Source organism: Dama dama, chromosome 20, assembly GCF_033118175.1.
Source record: "Dama dama isolate Ldn47 chromosome 20, ASM3311817v1, whole genome shotgun sequence".
Classification (NCBI taxonomy): Eukaryota; Metazoa; Chordata; class Mammalia; order Artiodactyla; family Cervidae; genus Dama; species Dama dama.
In genome coordinates this window covers 78,205,206-78,227,699 of record NC_083700.1, presented here as the reverse complement: position 1 = coordinate 78,227,699, position 22,494 = coordinate 78,205,206, and the positions used below count along the sequence as shown (strand labels likewise).

The window sequence follows — 22,494 nt, the reverse complement described above, 5'->3', positions numbered from 1 at the left end:
TTCATGCCATACTTAAGCGGTGACTTAAAATGAAATCAACTTCTTAAAATGGAATGACATCTGTTACCTTTCTCAAATATTTCCTGCTACACTCCCCAAAGTAGCACACCTTTTATTGGTACCAGACTTACTGTTCCATGGGCATGCCGGTCCCCTTGATGCTTTCTGGTCTCCCTCTGTTCCCTGATTCAGTATTTGCCCCATATCATCGAGAAGACTGTTACCTGTTCTTCAAAGCCCCTCAAGATACTTTCCCCTACATCAAAATCAGTCATCTGTCTATGTTGTTAAGAGTATCATATTCATAGTATTTTTCATGCTGAATTTACAAATTCTGAATTTCAATGACTTTCCCCAGGGAAAAGGCCTTTTTTTAAAAAATAAAAGTCAATCAAATCTGCTGTGCTGTAGAGAGTATCTGGTACATTGTAAGGCCCTCAATATATATCACTGAATACATAATCGGTCACTAAAAGTGAATCATTCTTACAGTTTACAAGGTGTTTTCGCATATTTGTTTTCATCACATTGTCATATAAGCCTAAGATTTTGTTTGGATACCAGGGGCTGTATTGTTATCATTATTAACTGAAACTTATTAAACCTTTCCAACATTTTGCTCAATTGCAGTGCTTTAAAAATAGCCACCAATTATTTTTAAAATAAAGGCAAAAGTGAGCACGCAGCTCCTGTGTTAAGAACAAGGTAATTATATAGCTCATGATAATTACCTGTGGGCATTGGTAAATACCTGTGGGTATTGGTAAATATGTTGCAGCTTGATAATTGGACTTTACTGCAGGATCAGATTAGAGTGTTCCTTAAGTTTATCACAGAAGCTGCTATTTAAAGAGTCAGGCTAAAACCTGGAATGAGAGGAACTCTTGGGAAGTATAGCAGCATTTCCAAGTCTTTGTAATTTCCATCTATTTCTTTTATGTGGCAGTAACAATCAATTCAGTTAAAATCAACAGATTCTATTATTTCCCTGAATTCCTGGAAAACAGTTGAGCCAAAGTAATGAAGGAAGATAGTTGATTTGAAACCTGGACCACTGTTTAACAATGAATTAGAACTCATTAGTGGCACATGAAATCAATTTCGCGTGTCACCCTCCTCCCCAGAAATTTTTAAAAGTGGAATAGAATACAATAAAAAAATACTAGAGTATGCTGCTCCATGGAAGGGTATATTGTTCTGTGAAATCTGTTTCAGTTGTATGTATGTACGTTTACTGGTTTGTAATGTAAAATATGTTTCCCAATGAAAGTGAAAGCCGCTCAGTTGTGTCCAACTCTTTGCAACCCCATGGACTAAGTCCATGGAATTCTGTAGGCTAGAATACTGGAGTGGGTAGCCTTTCCCTTATCCAGGGGCTCTTCCCAACACAGGGATTGAACCCAGGTCTCCCGCATTGCAGGCGGATTCCTTACCAGCTGAGCCACAAGGGAAGCCCAAGAATACTGGAGTGGGTAGCCTATCCCTTCTCTAGCGGATCTTCCCAATCCAGGAATCGAACTGGGGTCTCCTGCATTGCAGGTGATTCTTTGAGTTATGAGGGAAGCCCTGTATTTCCCAGTATGGGCTATATTTCCCTCTATGGTATACATTTCCCACTGGTTTGAGTCAAAAAAGTTTTAAAGTCACCACTCTATAGGACACAGTAATATTGTTCAAGAAGTGGGATCAATTCCATGTAGCCACTTAATAATATTGGTTTAATAACTTGATAACATTGAATTATGTACCACTTGGGACAAAAAACCCCAATTACATAATTAAAATCCCAAGAGCATAATTAACACCTGATTCATTCACCAGACTTGGCTTCAGAAAACATATTATTAGTTTAAAAAATCAAACCCATCTCAAAGGGATGAACATTCATTACTACAGAAACTGTACACAAGAATTTGTCATAAATTCTGAAGTCAATACCAAAAAAGCAATTAGAAAAATATTTTCAGCCAAGGCAAAAAACTCTAAAATTAGACCCAGATCACTATTTTCCAGGGCAGCTCCTGATGTTTCTGCTTGCATATGTACCATATTTAATTCTTGTATAATGTTTTTCTCAAGACTGAGTCCTTATCATATAGAAACTTTTATTATTTCTGTATTCTTAATGCCTTTGTATATATTGCCTAGTACGAAAGAGACATTTTAAAATGTTTGTCAAGAAAACAGTACTCATTTAGATAAATATATGTTCTCAAACTTAATGACTGACTCAAGGTCTGAGGGAATGCTAAGCCTATTCATGTTTCTTGCTCACTTTAAAGAATATACATCTTAAAGTCTCTCAGCTCTTTGGAATAGCACTTAATTGGCGCTTACAACTCATAACTTTTAATCAAAGAAATAAAATTTAGAAATTCCCTGGAGTCCAATGGTTAGGACTTCTCACTGTCACTGCCAAGGGCCCGGGTTCAACAATCCCTGGTTGGGGAACTAAGATCCCACAGCAATAAAATTTAAAACCAAAATGAGACATTATTTTGATATCAAACTATCACGGATGCAAGCAGGAACATGAGCACTCTCTACAGTGTTTGTGATGTGGGGAAAACGGAGAAAGGTAGTTTGGAAATACATATCAAAAATCTTCATATATCCTTATTTTATAAGTGAAGATATATTGCTTCTAGTTCTTTATGGAAAAATCGTAAATCTGCAAATATGGACACAGGATATTAATCTCAGTGTGGTGTACAGTAGATAAAGATGTCTAATACTAGGCAATTAGTGATGTAATTATGGCAATTATCATGAAAAAATAATCTGCAGCCATGAAAAATAATGATGTTCAATTACACTGCCATAGAAAGAGGCTCTGAAAGTATACTATAAAAAGCAGATAACAAAGCTGTAAACTGTAGACTATCATTTACATTTTTATCAGATAAACTCATTAACCATTTTACAGCGAACTATTCAGTATTTACTTAGTACTTTCACAATATTGGACAACTGTTGCCTCTGTCCAAATCCAAAACATTTTCATCACCCCAAAAGGAAACCTGTATCCATTAAGCAGTTGCTTTCCATTCCCTGTTCCCTCAAACCCTGGTAACTACCTGCTTCAGTTCTGTCTCTATGGATTTACTTATGGGAATATTTCATGTAAATGTGATTGTGTAACATGACCTTTCTTGTCTGGTTTCTTTAATTTAGCATAATGTTTTGGATGTTTACCCACCTTGTAGCAGCACTTGATTTTTTTTATATAGCTGAGTAATATTCCATTGTGCACATATGCTGGAGAAGGAAATGGCAACCCGCTCCAGTGTTCTTGCCTGGAGAATCCCAGAGACAGAGGAGCCTGGTGGGCTGTTGTCTACTGGGTCGCGACTGAAGCGACTTAGCAGCAGCAGCAGTGCACGTATGCTATAGTTTATTCATTAGTAGACCTTATAGGTGGTGCCTACCCTTTGGCTATTGACAATAGTGCTGCTATGAACGTGTGTGTAGTGCGGAATCATTTTAAACATACAAGTATTTGTTGGCAGAGAATAAATGCAGGAATGTTAGCAATCATTATTTTGTGATGGAGATATGACAGCTGAGTCTTTTTATGTTATTAAGAGCGTTGGGGCTTTAGAATTAAGCAATCTGCCTGTTTCTTCACGTGTAAAGTGAGGAAAATAAAACTTACCTAATTGAATTATTGTGAAGAGGAAATGAAACATTTGTACTTAGACGTATGTGGGGACACAAGATAAGTACTGAACACAGAATTTTTTAAATAATCTTTTTTGTTTTCACTTTTTGGTGACATTTACTGAAAATATTTCACCCCAACGCAATAACATTAATGCTATTAAACAGGCTTTGTTGTTGTTTGAGAGTGTATTTGTATGCCATTAACTTGAAATGCATGTTTCTCTTTGCTCACAGTTATTTGGGCTGGTGCCAGTCAAAGGCTCCCCGGTTGTTTGATGTGATGACATCACTTTGACTTAGTTCTAAAACGTTATTACTCTCCCTCCAAGTTTCAATTAAAATAATGTTCCAAGTAGCGTCTTCTCCAGCCCTCTGCCATAGATCGTCTTCCATTCGTCTTTGTTCGGCACCCCTTTATGCACTGCATATGCAACCATCCAGGTTTTACATTTTAGGAAATGTACAACAGAAACGTAGGGACGGGCCAAGGGCACAGGCTTTCTTATAGATACAGCCAGGAAAATACTTTGCGATCAGGTTTTTCCAAATATACAAAATTGCCTCCGGTACATCTTTCTTTGTACTCCCTAGAAAACCTCACATTTTATTTTTCACTGCGAACTTTCATTTCTTTGCCAAACGTGCACACGTTGAGCACGGCGGAAGGGTCGCCGTCCGTTCCGGGGTGGGGATGGGCCTCCCCGGGTTTGCAGGCGCTGAGGGCGCGTCTCGAGCCCCGGAGCTATCCCAGCGCGGGAGTTTCGAGGGGAGCTCGGGGACAGTTACGGCGTCACGTGGGGAGGCCGCGCGGGGACAGGCGCTGGGGGCTCGAGTGCCCCGGGGGAAGCCGGTGCCAAAGAGCCGCATACCCAGTGTCCCAGCCTGGGAGTTCCCTGGGGCTTTGCGGGGAGGGGAGCGCGCCCGCCCGCGCCCGCACAGGTGTCCCGGGGGCTGCGCCGAGGCCCTCGCGGGCAGGCGGGAGGGGCGGGCGCTCCAGTGCTCCGGGGCCCGCGGCCCGAGGGGAGGTTCCCGCGAGGTGGTTCTGGGCTCCTCCTCGGCGCTCAGGTTTCCTCTTCCCGCCCGCCGGCTGCCGGCTGCGGCGCCGCCTCCGTCCCCCTTCTCCCTCCCTCCCCGCGGCTGGGCCCGCTTTGCGGCCTCCTCCCGCTCGCTCTCTCCCTTCCCCTCGAGCCTCCGAGGAGCCCGCAGCCGCGGGGCGCCCGGGAAGATGGCGGCGGCGGGAGGTGGCGGCGGCGAAGGGGGCGCGGCGGCGCCGGGGTCGGGGCCGCGCGGGCCGAGCCCCTTCGCCGAGGCGCGCGACGACGCCCGGGGCCCCGTACCCGCGGCGCTGCACCCGGAGGAGGTCGCCGCGCGGCTGCAGCGGATGCGCCGGGAGCTTAGCAACCGCAGAAAAATCCTGGTGAAGAACCTGCCCCAGGACAGCAGCTGCCAGGTACGGGGACGGGCTGCGAGGCGGCGCGCCCCCGGGGGCTCCGGCGCAGCAGAGCTGCCCCTTAGGTGTCCAGGCTGGTGCCCGGCGTCTGCGAGCGGTCCGGGGGAGGAGGGGTCGTGCAGAGTTACGAGCACCGTCCGTGGCTTTTGCAGAGCCCCCCGGTTTCTGCGCCCGCGGTCGCCCCGCGAGGGAGGCACGTTAAGAAACTGAGGCTCGGAGAGGCGAAGGGGCTTCTCCAAGGTCACGGGAACCCGGAGCGCTGTCTCTAAGTCCGGCCGGTCCCAGGATCGTGTGTCGCGGGAGGGGTTTGGGGGAGTAGGTGAAGGAAAGTGGCGGTGGGCTGCGGAGCAGAGTTTGGGTTGGGAGGGGGCGGAAAGCAAGGCTTTGGGAGCCCGTGGAGACGGGCGCGGGGTCCCGCTGGATCCTCGGGACCTGGGCGTGCCATGGGGGGCGGGGTCACGGGAGAGCTAGGAGTGAGTTTTGCTGCTCTTTGGAGCACTTGCCCGAGTTTGTATGAAACAACTCTGTCCCCTCAGTCTGCTAAGACCCTGGTTATAGAGGTTATCGCAGCGCTCTGGGGAGCCTTGCTGCCGTCTTACTGACTCCGACAAGGCTTCAAGATAGGTTTCTCTGCGTCTTTGAACCAAATTAACTGTTGCTTTAAGCTCTGCATCTAATTGACTTTCCACCACCACCCCCGCCCCTGCCTCCTGGATTGCCAAATTAACAGGCTTGTTTGCTCATTGTAAGAAAACTAGAAAACAGAAGGAATCGCGACGGAGGGTGGGAGTGGGATAGAAATCACCTGTATGTTTGATACTTAAAGATAACCGCTGTTAACGTGAAATACTATCTTTCCCTGTGTGCATGCATTTTTTTTTTAAACCAAAAAAACCCCGACTTTCTTTGACTGCTCAGGGTTTCTTAATTGTCTAGATGTTCACGTATATTTAACGTTTAGCTAGAATTTCTGTATTTTGTGGGGATGGGGAGGGTGGGCTGTCCTGGTGGTTGCAGATTTGAGGCAATTTGTGTAGCTCCCTCCTATATTAGGATGCATGGTATTCCGGGGGGCTGCCTATTGATAATTGCAGCGTTCTTCCATTAGATCCGTTAAATAATGAGACCATTGCCTCGCTGCTTTGTAATTAGATCTTACATAGGCATTCACTATAAATGTGAGCATGTAACCTTGTAACCCATGTGCATGAAGGGCCATTTTGTTTCAAAAAAGCAATGCAAAAAAGTCTCTGTTAGTATCTGTACATATCTCATCCCTCTTTCAACTCTTTCCATTATTGTCCACTTCCCCTTAGGCGGGTTATGTTTTGTAATGCTGTAAGGACAACTGCAATGGACTGATTTCATTGAAGCAGCTTTCCCGTGCCCACGCAAAGACAGGACAGCAAGTGAGCTCAGAAAGAGGGAGACTTGGAAAAGGCAGATGGCATTAAAAAAAAAAAAAAATTGAAGGAATAGTTTTATGTGTAGGTAATCTGGAAGAGAGAGGAGTGTCTTGATTTCCTTTGTAGAATGTCAGTTACTTTTGCTATCACATTTCTTTGAATCAATTCTAAAAATATTTGGACCATAAATTTTAGACATTTCTATTTTTCCTTTGCTGTTGGTATCTTTCTCATATCCCGTCTTAAGAGACTTGGAAAAAAATATATCAAAGAGTCCAATAAAAGGAATAGTTAATTACTTGTTAGTGATGGAGAGAGGTTTTATGAAAATCACACTGATTTATATCTTTGAGGTAGTCTCCCTCTGTTATGAATTTATGTGTAATCTCAATTTTAGGATTTTCTATAAGATAGATGGAATTTGAGCAAACTCTGGGAGAAAGTGAGGGACAGGGAAGCCTGGCATGCTGCAGTTCATGGAGTTGCAAAGAGTTGGACTTGACTTAGTGACCCAACAACAACGATAAGGTAGTAAGCATAAATTATCAAATGAAATTGGTATAAGATCTCTATATGTAGATGAGTCTTTTACTGGCAAGTAAAGTATCTGAAATTTTTATGTTAAATTTTTATGCCAGGTTTTTTGAGAACTGAAGAGTTTGATCTGTAAGCAACAAAACAAGCTGTTTTTAGCACCTGGAATACTAGTTTCCAGACTTGTCCTAGTCTTTATTTTTTGTATGATCATTTCTATAATGAAATATTTTAAGTATTTCTGATAATGCAGTTTTAAAATTTAAACAGATCAGCGTTTGATTACAGATAAATTTGTTTGAATAGTGGGGTTTTTTTTTTTTGCTATTGTCTTCAGTACTTGTACTGTTCCTAGGTTTTCTGATCACAGTCATAACTATCAATGGTCTGTGTTACATAAAGTACTAGAGTAGACCAAATACGCTAATTTTTAAAAGCAATTAAAAGACACTTTTTTTTCAGACTAAAGAATTGCTATTTTTACTAGTCCAATAAAATTAACATTTACTTGATCTACTTCTCAGGTTGGAATATTTCCATGAATGTGTTCTGCAAAGATTTTGTTTTATGTTTTATTTCCCATAGCAATTCTAATTCTGATTTTACCTAGTGGCTGCATTTTACTGTCAACTTATTAGTGAAGGATTAAGTTTAATTTTATTTTGTATTGTTTAGCCAATATCACCTAGATAAACTCCTATTTGCTCCTTATGAAATGACTAACATGGTTAAAAAAAGTTAAAAGACTACTTTTTGTCCAGCTTCTAAGTAATGAGATATTTTAAGTACCCAAATTCTTATTCTTTTCTAGGAAAAGCTATGTTTATTCATTCATTTATTTGGTAACATCACATTATGGATCAAAGTCATTCCTAACTCGAGTTCTCAAACTGTAGTCATGTTTCTATAAACGCTGTGTTGGTGATTGATCAGTAGGAGCCCAGTGATTTCTTCTTAACATTTTGAAAACATGGACGTTTTCTTAATTAAACATAGTTTTCTTAAATCTTACTCATGTTTTGTTTAATTTTTGGTATAAGAGATTTACGGTAGCATCCCACAGCTATACTCTTCCTATGATTAAAAGACATACAATGTTATTTTTAAGTGGGAGATTTTAAAGGTACAACTATCAAATACCTTACAGTAGTAGAAATACTTGCTCTAAAAAAATGAACACCTTGAGAACTAATAAGTTCTCAAAAGAATAGTCACCATGCCATCAGTCAGGTGCTGCCTGGTGACCATGGTATGCTTTCTGGAGTCCTCCCAGCCCTCTGTGTTCTCATAGCTTCTACTCTGGTTCATATCCTTTTCATTTCTTGCACAAGTTGTTTCTGTTTGTTGCCTACGCTCATTACTGTGCTATCTTTTATGTTTTAGCCCATCCTGTTATACTTCCCTGAGAGAGCATTCCCAAAGCACAAATATGACCATGTCACTCTCCTATTAAAACAACAACAAATCTTTGACTCCACATTCCCATTCCCAACACTGATTCCCAAATTTTCCTTCAATTCTCCCTTATTTGTCTCTTTTCCTCAAATTGTAAGGAACAGTGAACCTGAATTAGCCTACTGCAAGAGCAAAATTCCTTTGAAGCTGCATGTTCTGTCTGAAAAATTCACATTGATTTTATGTTCTAGTAAAGTTGGATTTAATATAAAACAATGACTTAAACTCAGTTAACTTCCTCCAGATCTTTTTTTCATAAACTTGACACTTAAGGAAGATCCACTATCTTTATCCTGTGATTTTCCATACTCTGGCATTACCATGGAGTACGCAGACATCACGTGAGAAGCATGACATACTAGGATAGAAATGTAAGGCTCTAGCTTTTTGTGACTTGGCCCCTGCCTACATTTCTAGTTTCATTTTTTATTGGTCCTGCCCTGGATTCAACTCTAATTTTTTTAAAGCTACCTCAATCCCTGAGTACTCCATGCCACTGTGATTTGATATTTATAGTTATGTCTTTGAATGTATGTGTTTTGGAATGTAATTGTAGTGATTGATTTATTATGACTAATATTTACAATAATTACTATCATTATTTATAATGAATAATAACGATGCTGTGAACACTGGTTCTTATTCACTGTAGCCATTGTGTATATGTGTGTGTCTATATGTGTGAATAATCTTCTGCAACTCTGACTTTAGAATTTTGATTAGTTAAGGTAGTGCCCTAATATGTGGATTTTTAAATGTATTTCTTAAATTGTGTATATTTTATGATTAACCTGATTCTGTTTCAGTAGCATTGTTACTAGGGTTTCAAAGTGGAGAAACAGTGGTATTTATTTCCTATATCGTTTGAGTTCACTCAGTTTTCTTTCTTACATATCATATGCGTGTATTTTGTCTTTGTTGTATTTATTTTAAAATCTGAAAGACATTGTGTAATCAGAAAATGTGAAGTGCTTGGGCCAATAGCCAGGATTGGTAAATAGAAAAAACACTCTGTTGTCTCACTTTGGGTATTAGTAACTTTCATTTCATGGCAAATAGATGGGGGAAAAAAATGGAAACAGTGAGAGACTTTATTTTCTTGGGCTTCAAAATCACTGCAGATAATGACCACAGCCATGAAATTAAAAGCCATTTGCTTCTTGAAAGAAAAGCTATGACCAACCTAGACAGCATATTAAAAAACAGAGACGTTACTTTGTCAGCAAAAGTCCATCTAGTCAAAGCTATGGTTTTTCCAGTAGTCATGTATGGATATGAGGGTTTGACCATAAAGAAAGCTGAGCACCAAAGAATTGATGCTTTTGAACTGTGGTGTTGGAGAAAACCCTTGAGAGTCCCTTGGAGTGCAAGGAGATCCAACCAATCAATCCTAAAGGAAATTAATTCTGAATATTCATTGGAAGGACTGATGTTGAAGCTGAAACTCCAATACTTTGGCCACCTGATGTGAAGAACTTGACTTATTGGAAAAGAACCTGATGTTGGGAAAGATTGAAGGCAGGAGGAGAAGGGGATGATAGAGGATGAGATGATTGGATGGCATCACCGACTCGATAGACATGAGTTTGAGCAAGCTGTGGGAGTTGGTGATGGACAGGGAAGTCTGGTGTGCTGCTGTCCATGGGGTCACAAAGAGTCAGAAACAACTGAGCAACTGAACTGAAATTTGATTTCAAAGTGCTCTATTATGGTAGTCAATTGAGAAGCTTGATGGTTAATTCATGGAGGCCCATTTGAAAGCATAGCACTTTTTAGAATAGCAAACTACCAAATGTAGGAAACTCTGGTTGATTTTCTCCTTAAATGCTATCTATTCCCACTTTTCTTTTAAGTTAGTCAGAAACCAGTAGAGTTTTCTCACATGCTTTGTGTTGTTTAACTGTGGGATTTTAAAATATACCTTATTTGTTTTCTCTAACAATATATTCAGTAATCATTGCCTCATTTTAAGCTGGGGCTATTATTCGTCACTTTTCCCTGACAATACTAGGATGTTTTTACATTATGAAATCATTCTTTTTCTTATTGAGGATGTCATTTTGCTTACTTCAAAAGTTACTTTTCTTAGTGTAGTGGTTTCTACTACTTAAGTTACCTATCGCATTTTCTTTTTTTAGTGTAATCACAGTTGACTTAGGGGTTCTACATATTTCCTGTGTCCCAGTGTAACAAGGACACTGAAAGGTGCTAAAAGAATATATTTCTACATTTCTGGGACACCACTGGCTCAGTGAACTTCTAGTCTTGGCAGAAATTCTTAAAAAGTGTTTCAGCAATGCTTATTCTTGCTCTAAAAACACATTTGAGAAGAGGAGTATTTTGTGGTTAGCATCACAATGCTGAGTGTTAAGGAGCAATCTAGAGAAGTTTCAGGTGATTTATAGACCACTCCCTAATTAATGAATGAGTTATGCTTGTAAGTTATTTTTGGACTTGCAACATAGAAGGGATATAGTAGGTGGTATTTAGCTTTGCTGGTTAGCATTTTAACATTTATTTAAGCTATGATGCTTCTAAAGTGTAAGATTACTCTAAATAGTACAATAATATCTGGTTAGCTTTGTGCTAGAGCAGAGACTTCCAGCTTCCAGTCATTGATGGGTGCACCTGTGTCTTATGTGAGATGCTCAAGAAGGGGCTGCATTTAAGAGAACTGTTCTGTAAATAAGATTCAGAAGATCAGGGCAGCATTAAATGAGATCAACTCCAATCAAAGGCTGTTGCTGCTAATAGGGTTACTAACCCCCTGAGTTTTGTCTCTTGATTGTTCTATTTGCACTTACTGTCCCTTAAGGGTCTCCAGGGCTCATGTCTCATCTGTGGGCAGAAAGCTTTGTGCTTAGCCCAGCTAGAACAGGCTAATGAAAGAATATTAAAATAGAAATACAGAAAACCAAATCATCTGTAAATTTAAAGATCTGTAATTGCTTACTAGAAATCCTGGGTGTGTTTTTACTTCGTTTGCCTGAGAAGCAGTTGCCTTACTCAACAGGGGACAGCGTTCAGGGAGGGTTACTGAATGAGAAGTGGGAAGATCAGGCCACTTAGAACATGTGTCTGTATTATCAGTTTTGGCTCATGATTATCTGCAGAAGACCATCCTTGGTTGCTATACCGAATATCTTCCACTTGTTTCTCCAGACCTTTCTCCACCCTTATCACCTGCTTTGTGTCCTTGGAGGCTGACTTTACTCTGGGTTGCACTAACAGGGCTCTCCCATTCTCTGACTTCTGATTGCATTGGCCAAACCTCTAGGGGGAGATCAAAGGGTGGAGGAGGGAGAGAGTGAGGCATTTATTCACCCAGGTCCCTATTTTCCAGGTTACCTGGGGCTTGGTTGTTTCCTCTGTCAAAGGTCACAGTTTCTTTCCATTGGGTCTCTACATGCAACCAAAGGTGGCTCAGCTGGTAAAGAATCCGCCTGCAATGCAGGAGACTTGGGTTCAATCCCTGGGTTGGGAAGATCCCCTGGAGAAGCGAATGGCAACCCACTCCAGTATTCTGGCCTGGAGAATTCCATGGAGTATATAGTCCATGGGGTCGCAAGGAGTCCGAACACGACTGAGCGACTTTCACTTTCATTCAACTAGGCTACCTGCGTGGTTGTAATCACTCCCCTTGCCTTATTAGGCCTGGGGGTTGTAGTGGACTGGCGGTTGCTAACCATGGGCTTTCTGTGAACTTCTGAAGATAGTTTCTTTCAAAAATTCTCTCCAGCTACTCAGGTTTTGAGCGTGCCATCTGTTTCTTGCTCAGCCCCTGATGCTGTTGCCTACCTTCTCAGTCTCCTTTTTTCTTCTTGTTTTTCCTAATAGCACCCAGATCTTTCTCTGAGGACCTACCTCTCCCTTATTTAGTGATGTGGTTTGACTGGGTTTGCTCTCTGTCCCCATCTGTGCAAGTGACATAACCAATGAACGAAATTCTTCACTTCTGCCATTGGGATTGTTTAAAGGATGGGCAGTAACCTGGACCTATGCCAGTCAACACAGGGTAGTCCCTTGGCCACGGTGATTATTTCAGCCTAGTATAATAAAGAAGCTTAGGACTTTGGTTGTTAAGGTAAATAATTCTTTCTTTGCATGGAATATGAATGCAGAGACTCATTGCTCTGATTCAGCTGACATTATGAGGACAAAGCAGACATCCAAAGGAGAATTGACCTGAAAAGAAAAAAAGAAGGAAGGAAAGAGTAGAGAAGCTGAGCTAGAACCCTGGTCAAACTGTGTCTAACACTTGACCTACCTTTGAATTTCTTAGTTATGTAAGACTCTAACTTCCCTTCTCCTCCTACCCTCAATCTTTCCCAGCATATCAGGGTCTTTTTCAATGAGTCAGCTTTTCTCATCAGGTAACCAAAGTATTGGGGCTTCAGTATCAGTCCTTCCAAAGCATATTCAGAGTTGATTTCCTTTAGGATTGACTGGTTTCATCTCCTTGCTCTCTAAGGGACTCTTGAAAGTCTTCTCCAGCACCACAGTTGGAAAGCATCATTTCTTTGGTGTTCAGCCTTCTTCATGGTCCAACTCTCACATCCATATATGACTACTGGAAAAAGCATAACGTTGACTATACGGACCTTTGTTGACAATTTGTTGGCAAAGTGATGTCTCTGCTTTTTAATATGCTGTCTAGGTTTGTCATAACTATTCTTTTTCCAAGTGGATCTTATGTTATTACAACCAGTAGTATCCTAAATAATACAGAATTTTAATTTAAAAAACATGAAACCTTAGTGGAAAGGATGGTAGAAGATGTTTTATCTAACCCTTTTGTTGAATAGTGTGTTAGTTGCTCAGTCTTATCTGACTCTTCACAACCCCATAAACTGTAGCCCACCAGGCTCTTCTGTCTATGGAGTTCTCCAGGCAAGAATATTGGAGTGGGTTGCCCTGCTCTCCTCCAGGAGATCTTCCCGACTCAAGGATTGAACTCGGGTCTCCTGCATTGCATGAATACAATTTGCAGGGTCCTAAACACATGGATTCCAGCACATTTTTAACATGTTTAGTCTCAAAGAAATCACTTCTTTGTAAGATATCCTGCTTCATCTTCAGACAGCTTTTGTTGTTATAAATGTCTTATTTATATTAAATATATAAAATCTATTTCCCTGAAATTTTGATTTCTTGACCCAACTTTTCTCCTCTAGTAGCATGGAGAAATTATGATATTCTCTTTTTTAACTTATAACCTTGCTTCCTTCAGACCACTCAGTTTAGAACATGAGTCTGAGTTGCCTCACCGTCTTGGTTATTTTTCTCTAAACACACACCACTATCATTTTGTTATTGGATCTCATAAAATGTGGCACATAGAATTGAGTATGGTAGTCTAGTTGAGATCTCCTTGTCATCTCTCAGCTGGAGCAAAGTCTCTTTTCTCTGAATTTCTATAATAATGATAATAATCTTCATTTATTGGAGGCCTGCTCTGGTGGCACAGTGGTAAAGAATTCAACTGCCAATGCTGGAGATGTGGATTCAATCCCTGGGTTAGTAAGATCCCCTGGAGAAGAAAATGGCAACCCACTCCAGTATTCTTGCCTGGAGAATCCCGTGGCCAGAGGAAACTGGCGGGCTACAGTCCATGGGGTTGCAAAGAAGTTGGACAGGACTTAGCAACTAAACAACCGTTGCTAGGCACTGTGCTGCTTTTGCATTATATTTAATACTTTTTTCATGGCTGTGAGATCAGAATTTTTTAATTCTCATTTTATTGATAGGGAAACAGAGATGCAAAATTAATGTCAAGCAGTCTGTGCAGTCATTCAGCTTGTTGGTAGAGTGGAGAAATGCTAATGTCTTTTTGATTCCAAAGTTATATTCTTAACCCACCCTGTATTATGATTGTAATTCCCATACATACCCTGTATCCTATGTGTTTCGAAGGACAGGGTTATGTAATATTTACCTTGGTGTCACCAGTGTTTAACCTAGAAGCTGACACGTTGTTCCACGGGAAGTTTAATACAGAAGGAGACTGCCCACCTATTTGTTCTAAAATGCTGTGCTTCTGTTAATGTGTCTGGCACATGGCAGGCTTTCAGGATTAGCTTGTAAGATGAACACATTTTGCATTGTAAGACTGTGTTAGCTTTTTTGGCAGTGAACTCCATTCACATATAATTATTCTATCAGTCAACTGTTTATGGCTTGTGAATAGGTTGAAATCTGTAGGCCCTCTCTTCGGAAAAGTTCTAATGCTCATGTGCAAGTTGCTCAGTCGTGTCCGACTCTTTGCGACCCCATGGACTTATACAGTCCATGGAATTCTCCAGGCCAGAATACTGGAGTGAGTAGCCTTTCCCTTCTCCAGGGGATTTTCCCAGCCCAGGGATCAAACTGGGGTCTCCCGCATTGCAGGCGGATTCTTTACCAACTGAGCCAAATGGGAAGCCCAAGAATACTGTGGAGTGGGTAGCCTATCCCTTCTTCAGCAGATCTTCCCAACCCAGGAATAGAACTGGGGTCTCCTGCATTGCAGGCAGATTCTTTACCAACTGAGCTATTAGGGAATCCCTTTTAATGTTCATAGGCACATAGAAATCTGCATGTAATTTCAAGGTGCTGTAGATCTTTTGCAATTTACCTCTGATCTCATTCTGGGAGATATTATACTTAGATTGAGGAACACCTTTCCACACTATTATAATTTTGATCATGTTTTTGGGACTTCATTTGAGTATGGGCCACTTGAACAGGTCCAAAGCTGCTTACTGAGAAGAGTTTTCAGCAGAAACTTCTGTGGGCCACATTTATGCATAGGTGGCATGGTCCTCTTTCTGGGCAAGAAATAAATCAGGCTTCTTAATTTTCTTTCTAAGAAAGTCACCTATGTCACTCAGGTTTGATGTCAATGTTCGTTGTTCTCTGGTTATGCGGTATTACTAACACTTTACATAGTATGCCTGGCACAGAGTAGATGTTTAGAATTTTTTTTCTTAGAGTCTAAGATACTATAATGTATTATTTCCCACTTAACATGTGTGGATGCTAAGGTTTCTCTTTTAAAAGCATATCAAGACTGTTCACAGTAACTATTGCTATGATAAATTTCTTCTTTGTTAGATTTCTGAGTCCTAACTTATTGTGTGTCCCTAAATTTGTTTTCTAGGCGTTTGATGCTTAATTTTTTTTTTATGCTTAATTTTGAGCTTATTTACCATCATTAGATTTCCTTTAGATTCTTATGCTAATGAGTTTGTGAGTTTGCTTTTGCTTTGTGAGTTTGGAGCTTTCTGTTAAACCTTTGTTACCAATATAGCATTAGAATTGCATTTGTTTGAGCCTGTATTTGCACACGTATTCTTTGCCTCTTTCCTGCCATCACCTTTCACCCAGCCCCACCTCACTTCCTTTGCCCTAGCCAATAAGTTTTTATATCTTTCCTTATCCCACTATAGAGATTATCTGCTGTAGTTCCCAGCTTGCCTTTATTTCCTGAACTTTGAATCTTCTGTTACCCTCAAGTTCAGCTGCTTGCTTTTGATTTCAGATTAGTCTCCATCTCTCTGACTTTATATCTTGCTAGTTTTTTTGCATCCTGATCTAGAATAGAAGTAACAAACAAACAAAAAAGAAGTAACAGCAATAAACAAGAACATTTGAATCTGGAAAGTTTTAAATTTTGAAATAATCACAAACTTACAGAAAAGTTATAAGTACAAATATCTTACTTTTCCTGAACTGTTTGAGAGAGTACTGACCTACTTTCTATTAACCTGAGGACTTTTATTGTGTATTTCTTAAAAATATGGACTTTCTCCAGCATAAACACATCATTACTGTGAAACTTTTGTGAAACTACCATGAAAAAGTTGGCTTGAAACTCAACATTCAAAAAACTAAGATCATGGCATCCAGTCCTATCACTTCATGGCAAATAGATAGGAAACAATGGAAACAGTGAGAGATTTTATTTTCTTGGGCTCCAAAATCACTGCAGATGGTGACTGCAGCCATGAAATTAAAAGACTGTTGCTCCTTGGAAGAAAAGCTATGACCAACCTAGACAGTATATTAAAAAACAGACATTACTTTGTCAATAAAGGTACATCTTGTCAAAGCTATGGTTTTTCCAGTAGTCATGTATGGATGTGAGGGTTGGACCATAAAGCTGAGGGCCGAATAATTGATGCTTTTGAACTGTGGTGTTGGAGAAGATTCTTGAGAGTCCCTTGGACTGCAAGGAGATCCAACCAGTCCATCCTAAAGGATATCAGTCCTGAATATTCATTGGAAGGACTGATGTTGAAGCTGAAACTCCAATTCTTTGGCCACCTGATATGAAGAACTAACTCATTGGAAAAGACCCTGATGCTGGGAAAGATTGAAGGTGAGAGGAGAAGGGGACGACAGAGCATGAAATGGTTGGATGGCATCACCGACTCGATAGATGTGAGTTTGAGTAGGCTCTTGGCGTACTGCAGTCCATGGGATTGCAAAGTGTCGGACACGACTGAACAATGGAACTGAACCATGAAACTAAAAGCTCTGCCATCTAGTCTTCAGATCACGTGTAAGTTTTGCCTGTTTTCCCATTAATATCTTTTATAGTGAAAGGATCCAGTTCAGAATCACATACTGCACTTAGTCGTGTCTTTTTAGTCTTCAGTCTGAAATAACTAGTCTTTTACAATCTCAACCCTTTCAAAGATTACAGGCCAGTTACTTTATAGAGTGTCCTTCAATTTGGGTATTCTTTATAATTAAGTTAGTTCTGCATAATTAGATTCATGTTATATAGCCTTGGCAGGAACATCACGGGGTGATACATGCTGTAGAATTTTCCCATTGTTGGTAAAGTTATCTTGATCCCTCTGACTTTGTTAAAAGTGGTATCTGCCGGGCTTCTACAAGCAGATTTGTAATTCTATTTGTAATTAATAAAGATTTTGAAATGAGATACCTCAATTAAAACAGGCATACCTCATTTTAGTGTACTTTGCTTTATTAGCACTTCACAGATACTGCATTTTCTTTACAAGTTGAAAGTTTATCAAGCAAGTCTCTCAGCACCATTTTCCCAACAGTATTTGCTCACTTTGTGTCTCTGTATCACATTTTGGCAATTTTTGTAGTATTTCCAACTTTTTCATTGTTACATTTGTGATGGATCTGTGATCAGTGATCTTTGGTACTACTGCAAAAAGAGTACGATGTGCTAAAGGCTCAGATGATGGAGAGCAATTCTTTAACAAGTTCAGTTCAGCCGCTCAGTCATGTCTGACTCTTTGCGACCCCATGAGCTGCAGCACACCAGGCCTCCCTGTCCATCACCAACTCCCGGAGCTTACCCAAACTCATGTCCATTGAGTCAGTGATGCCATACAACCATGTCATCCTCTGTCGTCGCCTTCTCCTCCCGCCTTCAATCTTTCCCAACATCAGGTTCTTTTCAAATGAGTCAGCTCTTCCCATCAGGTGGCCAAAATATTGGAGTTTCAGCTTCAGCATCAGTCCTTCCAATGAACACCCAGGACTGATCTTCTTTAGGATGGACTGGTTGGATCTTCTTGCAGTCCAAGGGACTCTCAAGAGTCTTCTCCAATACCACAGTTCAAAAGCATCAATTCTTCTGCACTCAGCTTTCTTTATAGTCCAACTCTCACATCCGTACATGACCACTGGAAAAACCATAGCCTTGACTAGATGGACCTTTGTTGACAAAGTAATGTCTCTGCTTTTTAATATGCTGTCTAGGCTGGTCATAACTTTCCTTCCAAGGAGTAAGTGTCTTTTAATTTCATGGCTGCAGTCACCATTTGCAGTGATTTTGAAGCCCCCAAAAATCAAGTCTGACACTGTTTCGACTGTCTCCCCATCTATTTGCCATGAAGTGATGGGACCGGATGCCATGATCTTCATTTTCTGAATGTTGAGCTTTAAACCAACTTTTTCACTCTCCTCTTTCACTTTCATCAAGAGGCTCTTTAGTTCTTCTTCACTTTCTGCCATAAGGGTGGTGTCATCTGCATATCTGAGGTTATTGATATTTCTCCTGGGAATCTTGCTTCCAGTTTGTTCTTCTTCCAGCCCAGCATTTCTCATGATGTACTCTGCATATGAGTTAAATAAGCAGGGTGACAATATACAGCCTTGACGTACTCCTTTTCCTATTTGGAACCAGTCTGTTGTTCCATGTTCAGTTCTAACTGTTGCTTCCTGACCTGCATACAGGTTTCTCAAGAGTCAGGTCAGGTGGTCTGGTATTCCCATCTCTTTCAGAATTTTCCACAGTTAAGTATTTTTAAATTATGTGCTTTTTTTAAGACAGTGCTACTGCACACTTAATATGACAGGATAGTGTAAACATAACTTTCATATGCACTGGAAAGGCAAAAAAAAAATGTGTCTCACTTTGTTTGGATATTCACTTTATTGAGTGACCTGGAACCAAACCTATAGTATCTCTGAAGTATGCCTGTATTCCCTTTCTGGTGTTCAATTTATTAATTTATTACTTTATATCAAAAGTAAACTCTTGGTTTCCTATGTTGTTCAGTGAGTTATGCTCCATTACTATCATTACTTACTTTTATGCCTTAATTGTTTTACATTTGGACAATGGGAGCTTCTTTAAGCTGGCCCCTATTTCCTTTTTTAAATAAACTTTTTATTTTGGATTAACTTTTGATTTACAGAAAAAGTTACAAAGGTAGTATGTGGAGTTCCCATATATTCTCTACCCAGTTTCCCCTAATGTCACATCTTGTAATCAAGGTAAACTAGTTAAGACTAAGGAAGTAACATTGGTACATTATTATTAACTTAACTGTAGACTTTGCTTGGATTTCATTTGTTTACTCGCGTATGTCCTTTTCCTGTTGCAGGTTACCTGTTGCAGGTACCACATTGCATTTAGTTAGCACATCTCCTCAGTCTCCATTATGCACCTGTTTCTTAGTCTTGTCTTTGTTTCTCATGACTTGATAATTCGGTCAGAAATTTTTTAGAACGCCCTTCACCTTGGGTTTGTATAATCATTTTATTATGGGAGATCAGGGTTATGGAATTTTGGGAAGAATTCCACACAGGTGAAGTCCACTTCTGATCATGTTGTTTGATGGGGTACATGTCATCAGCATGACTTCTACTGGTGATGTTAACCTTGATCATTTGTTTAAAATTATATCTGCTACATCACTTCTTTTTAAAGATTCTTTTTTTTCCCCCTGTTCACTGTTCTTTGGAAACAAGTCACCAGTTTGGTTCTCACACTTAAGGAATGGGTCCTTTTTTTTTTTTTGTAAATTATAGTTGATTTGCAATGTTGGATTAGTTTCAAGTGTAGAACATAGTAATTCAGTATTTTTATAGATTATACTGCATTTAAAGTAATGAAATATTAACTATATTCTAGCTATATTCCCTGTGTCATATATTACATCCTTATATCTTGCTTATTTAATACATGGTGCTTTGTACTTCTTCATCCCCTACCCCTATCTCTTGTGCCCTTTCCCCATCTCTGTCCCCTTGGTAACCACTAGTCTGTTCTCTGTGTCAGTAAATCTGTTTCTATTTTGTTATATTCATTTCTTTCTTTGTTTTATTTTTTGAATTCCACATGTAAGTGATAACACAGTATTTGTCTTTCTCTGTCTGACTTATTTCACTAAGCATAATACCTTCCAGGTCTAAGTATGTCATAGCAAATGGCAAAATTCCATTATTTTTAACATTATTTTAAACTAATTATTAATCATTATTTTAAGCTAATATTCCATTGTGTGTACATATACAATATCTGTTTTTATCCATTCATCTTTTCGTGGACACTTAGGTTGCTTCTATATCTTGTCTCTTGGCCTGATATACTTTTGTCGTGTCCCTGTCATTCACTGAGCAGTTCCTTGGTTTTTGACACAATAAGGTGTTGTAGCTTGTTACTTTTTGTGCTTTAGCCCAGGGGTCTCAAACCCTGTGGACTGGTACTGCCCTGTGGCCAGTTAGAAACCGGGCCGCACAGCCAGAGGTGAGAGGCGCACAAGCAAGCCAAGCTTTATCTGTGTTTACAGACGCTCCCCATCGCTCCCATTTCCACCAGAGCGCCGTCTCCTGTTAGATCAGTGGAGGCATTGGATTCTTATAGGAGCACAATAAATTTAATGTGCTTTAATTATCCCCAAACCATCCCCATCCCTTGCCTGCTCTGTGGAAAAATTGTCTTCCACGAAACCGGTCCTTGGTGCCAAAAAGATTTGGGACCACTGCTTTAGCCCTTGAATCCTCCATTTCATTGGGGTTGTGTTCCCCCAAATTCATGTATTGAAGCCCTAAGTGCCAGTATGGCTGGGGTCTCTGTGGAAGTAATTAACTTTAAAGGAAGTCATAAAGGTATGGCCTTGGTCTGATAGGACGATTGTCATTGAAGAAAAGACACCAGAGGACTCTCTGCTGTGTGCCTCACCCCCAGCCCTGCCCCAGTGAGTACAGTCAGCAAGGAGAGGCTGTGGGAGGACACAGTGAGGAGGCGGCCATGTACACCCCAGGGAGAAGATCTCAGCAGAAGCCAACCAAGTAGGGCCTTGATCTTGGCGTTCTAGCTTTCAGAATTGTGAGGTAGGTTAGGTTTCTGTTGCCTGTGATATTTTGTGGTGGCAGTCTGGATGACCATTACAGAGCCTTGTTTCTTTTGGGGGAAATGATGTGAAGAAGCCAGGATCTGGGACCTAGATGTACTCACTGCCTCTGAGATGTCACTGCTGTCAATTGCTCTTAGTAGGCAAAGCTCTAGAATATACGAGCGTAGGTATTATGTACACACATGTATTTCCACCTTTATCTATCGAGAGTAATGAGTTCACACTGATGTATCAGATTGCAGTCTAACATAATGGATTTCTTGCTAGCTCTCTCCCAATCCATATTTGTTCCTTCTTTTTCTGACAGTGAGAAACGTGATGTTTATTGTCCTTAACATACTTACTTAGTTGAACAATTCTCCTGTGAGTAAGTAGTCTCCCATCACCACTGTGAGGAAACTGTCTCCTCTCCCATGCAGATGCCCACTTCATCAAGAAGGATTTAAGCTCCTTCTTCCTGCGCTGGGCTGTTCTACTGGCCAGAAGGCCTCCTATCCTGCTTCAGTTCTTAACACTCTGTGCTGGGTTTTCCTTCTGGGCAAGTGTCCTTCTCACCTTGCTTGAGCTCTGAAACCTGAGGTATTAAATAAGATATTTGATGTAAAGTATGTTTAAGGGACAGTTGTTTAGTCGTTAAGTCACATCTGACTCTTGTGACACCATGGGCTATAACCCACCAGTCTCCTGTGTCCGTGAGATTTCCCAGGCAAAATTACTGGAGTGGGCTGCCGTTTCCTTCTCCAGGGGATCTTCCTGACCCAGGGATTGAACATGCGTCTCCTGCATTGGCAGGCAGGTTCTTTACCACTGAGCCACCAGCGAGGGTACAGTGTTATCTATTATTAGTGATTGTTGTGGGCAGAATTTAGAACTAGCCCCCCAAGATTTCTAATCCATGAAACTGTGACTATGACGAGGTATCACATGTGTGATTGTTACATACATGACAAAAGAGAATTTTTGCAGATCTAATCAAGGTTATTACGCAGTTGATTTGGGATTATCAAAAGGGAGATTATCCAGGTGAGCCATATCTGATCATACTAGTCCTTTAAAAGCAGCATTTTCTCCAGCTGTTAGCAGACGGAGACATCAGATGATTTGAAGCACAGGAAGGATTTGATGCACTGTTGCTGGATTTGAAGATGGAGGGGTCCACATAACAAGGATTTTAGAGCCGTCTCTAGATGCTGAGTGTGGTCCCCAACTGACAACCAGCAAGAGAATGGGGACTTCAGTTCAACAACTGCAAGAAACTGGATTCTGCTAACTGCCTTCATGAGTGGAAGTGCATTCTTCCTTAGAGCTTCCAGATAAGAGCTCAGCCTGCCTAAGACCTTGATTTTGGCCTTGAGAGACCCTGAGAATTCATTTG

The 22,494-nt window shown here is 40.6% G+C and overlaps 1 protein-coding gene across 1 annotated transcript in view; it reads left to right on the top strand.

Moving 5' to 3' along the window:
- The first annotated feature begins 4,354 nt into the window (after positions 1-4,354).
- Positions 4,355-22,494, top strand: part of RAVER2 (ribonucleoprotein, PTB binding 2) — a 136,511-nt gene continuing 118,371 nt past the window's right edge. Inside the window, exon 1 of the mRNA XM_061168461.1 lies at positions 4,355-5,113. Coding sequence (XP_061024444.1) covers positions 4,355-5,113 — 759 coding nt within the window. The remainder of the gene's footprint in view (positions 5,114-22,494) is intronic.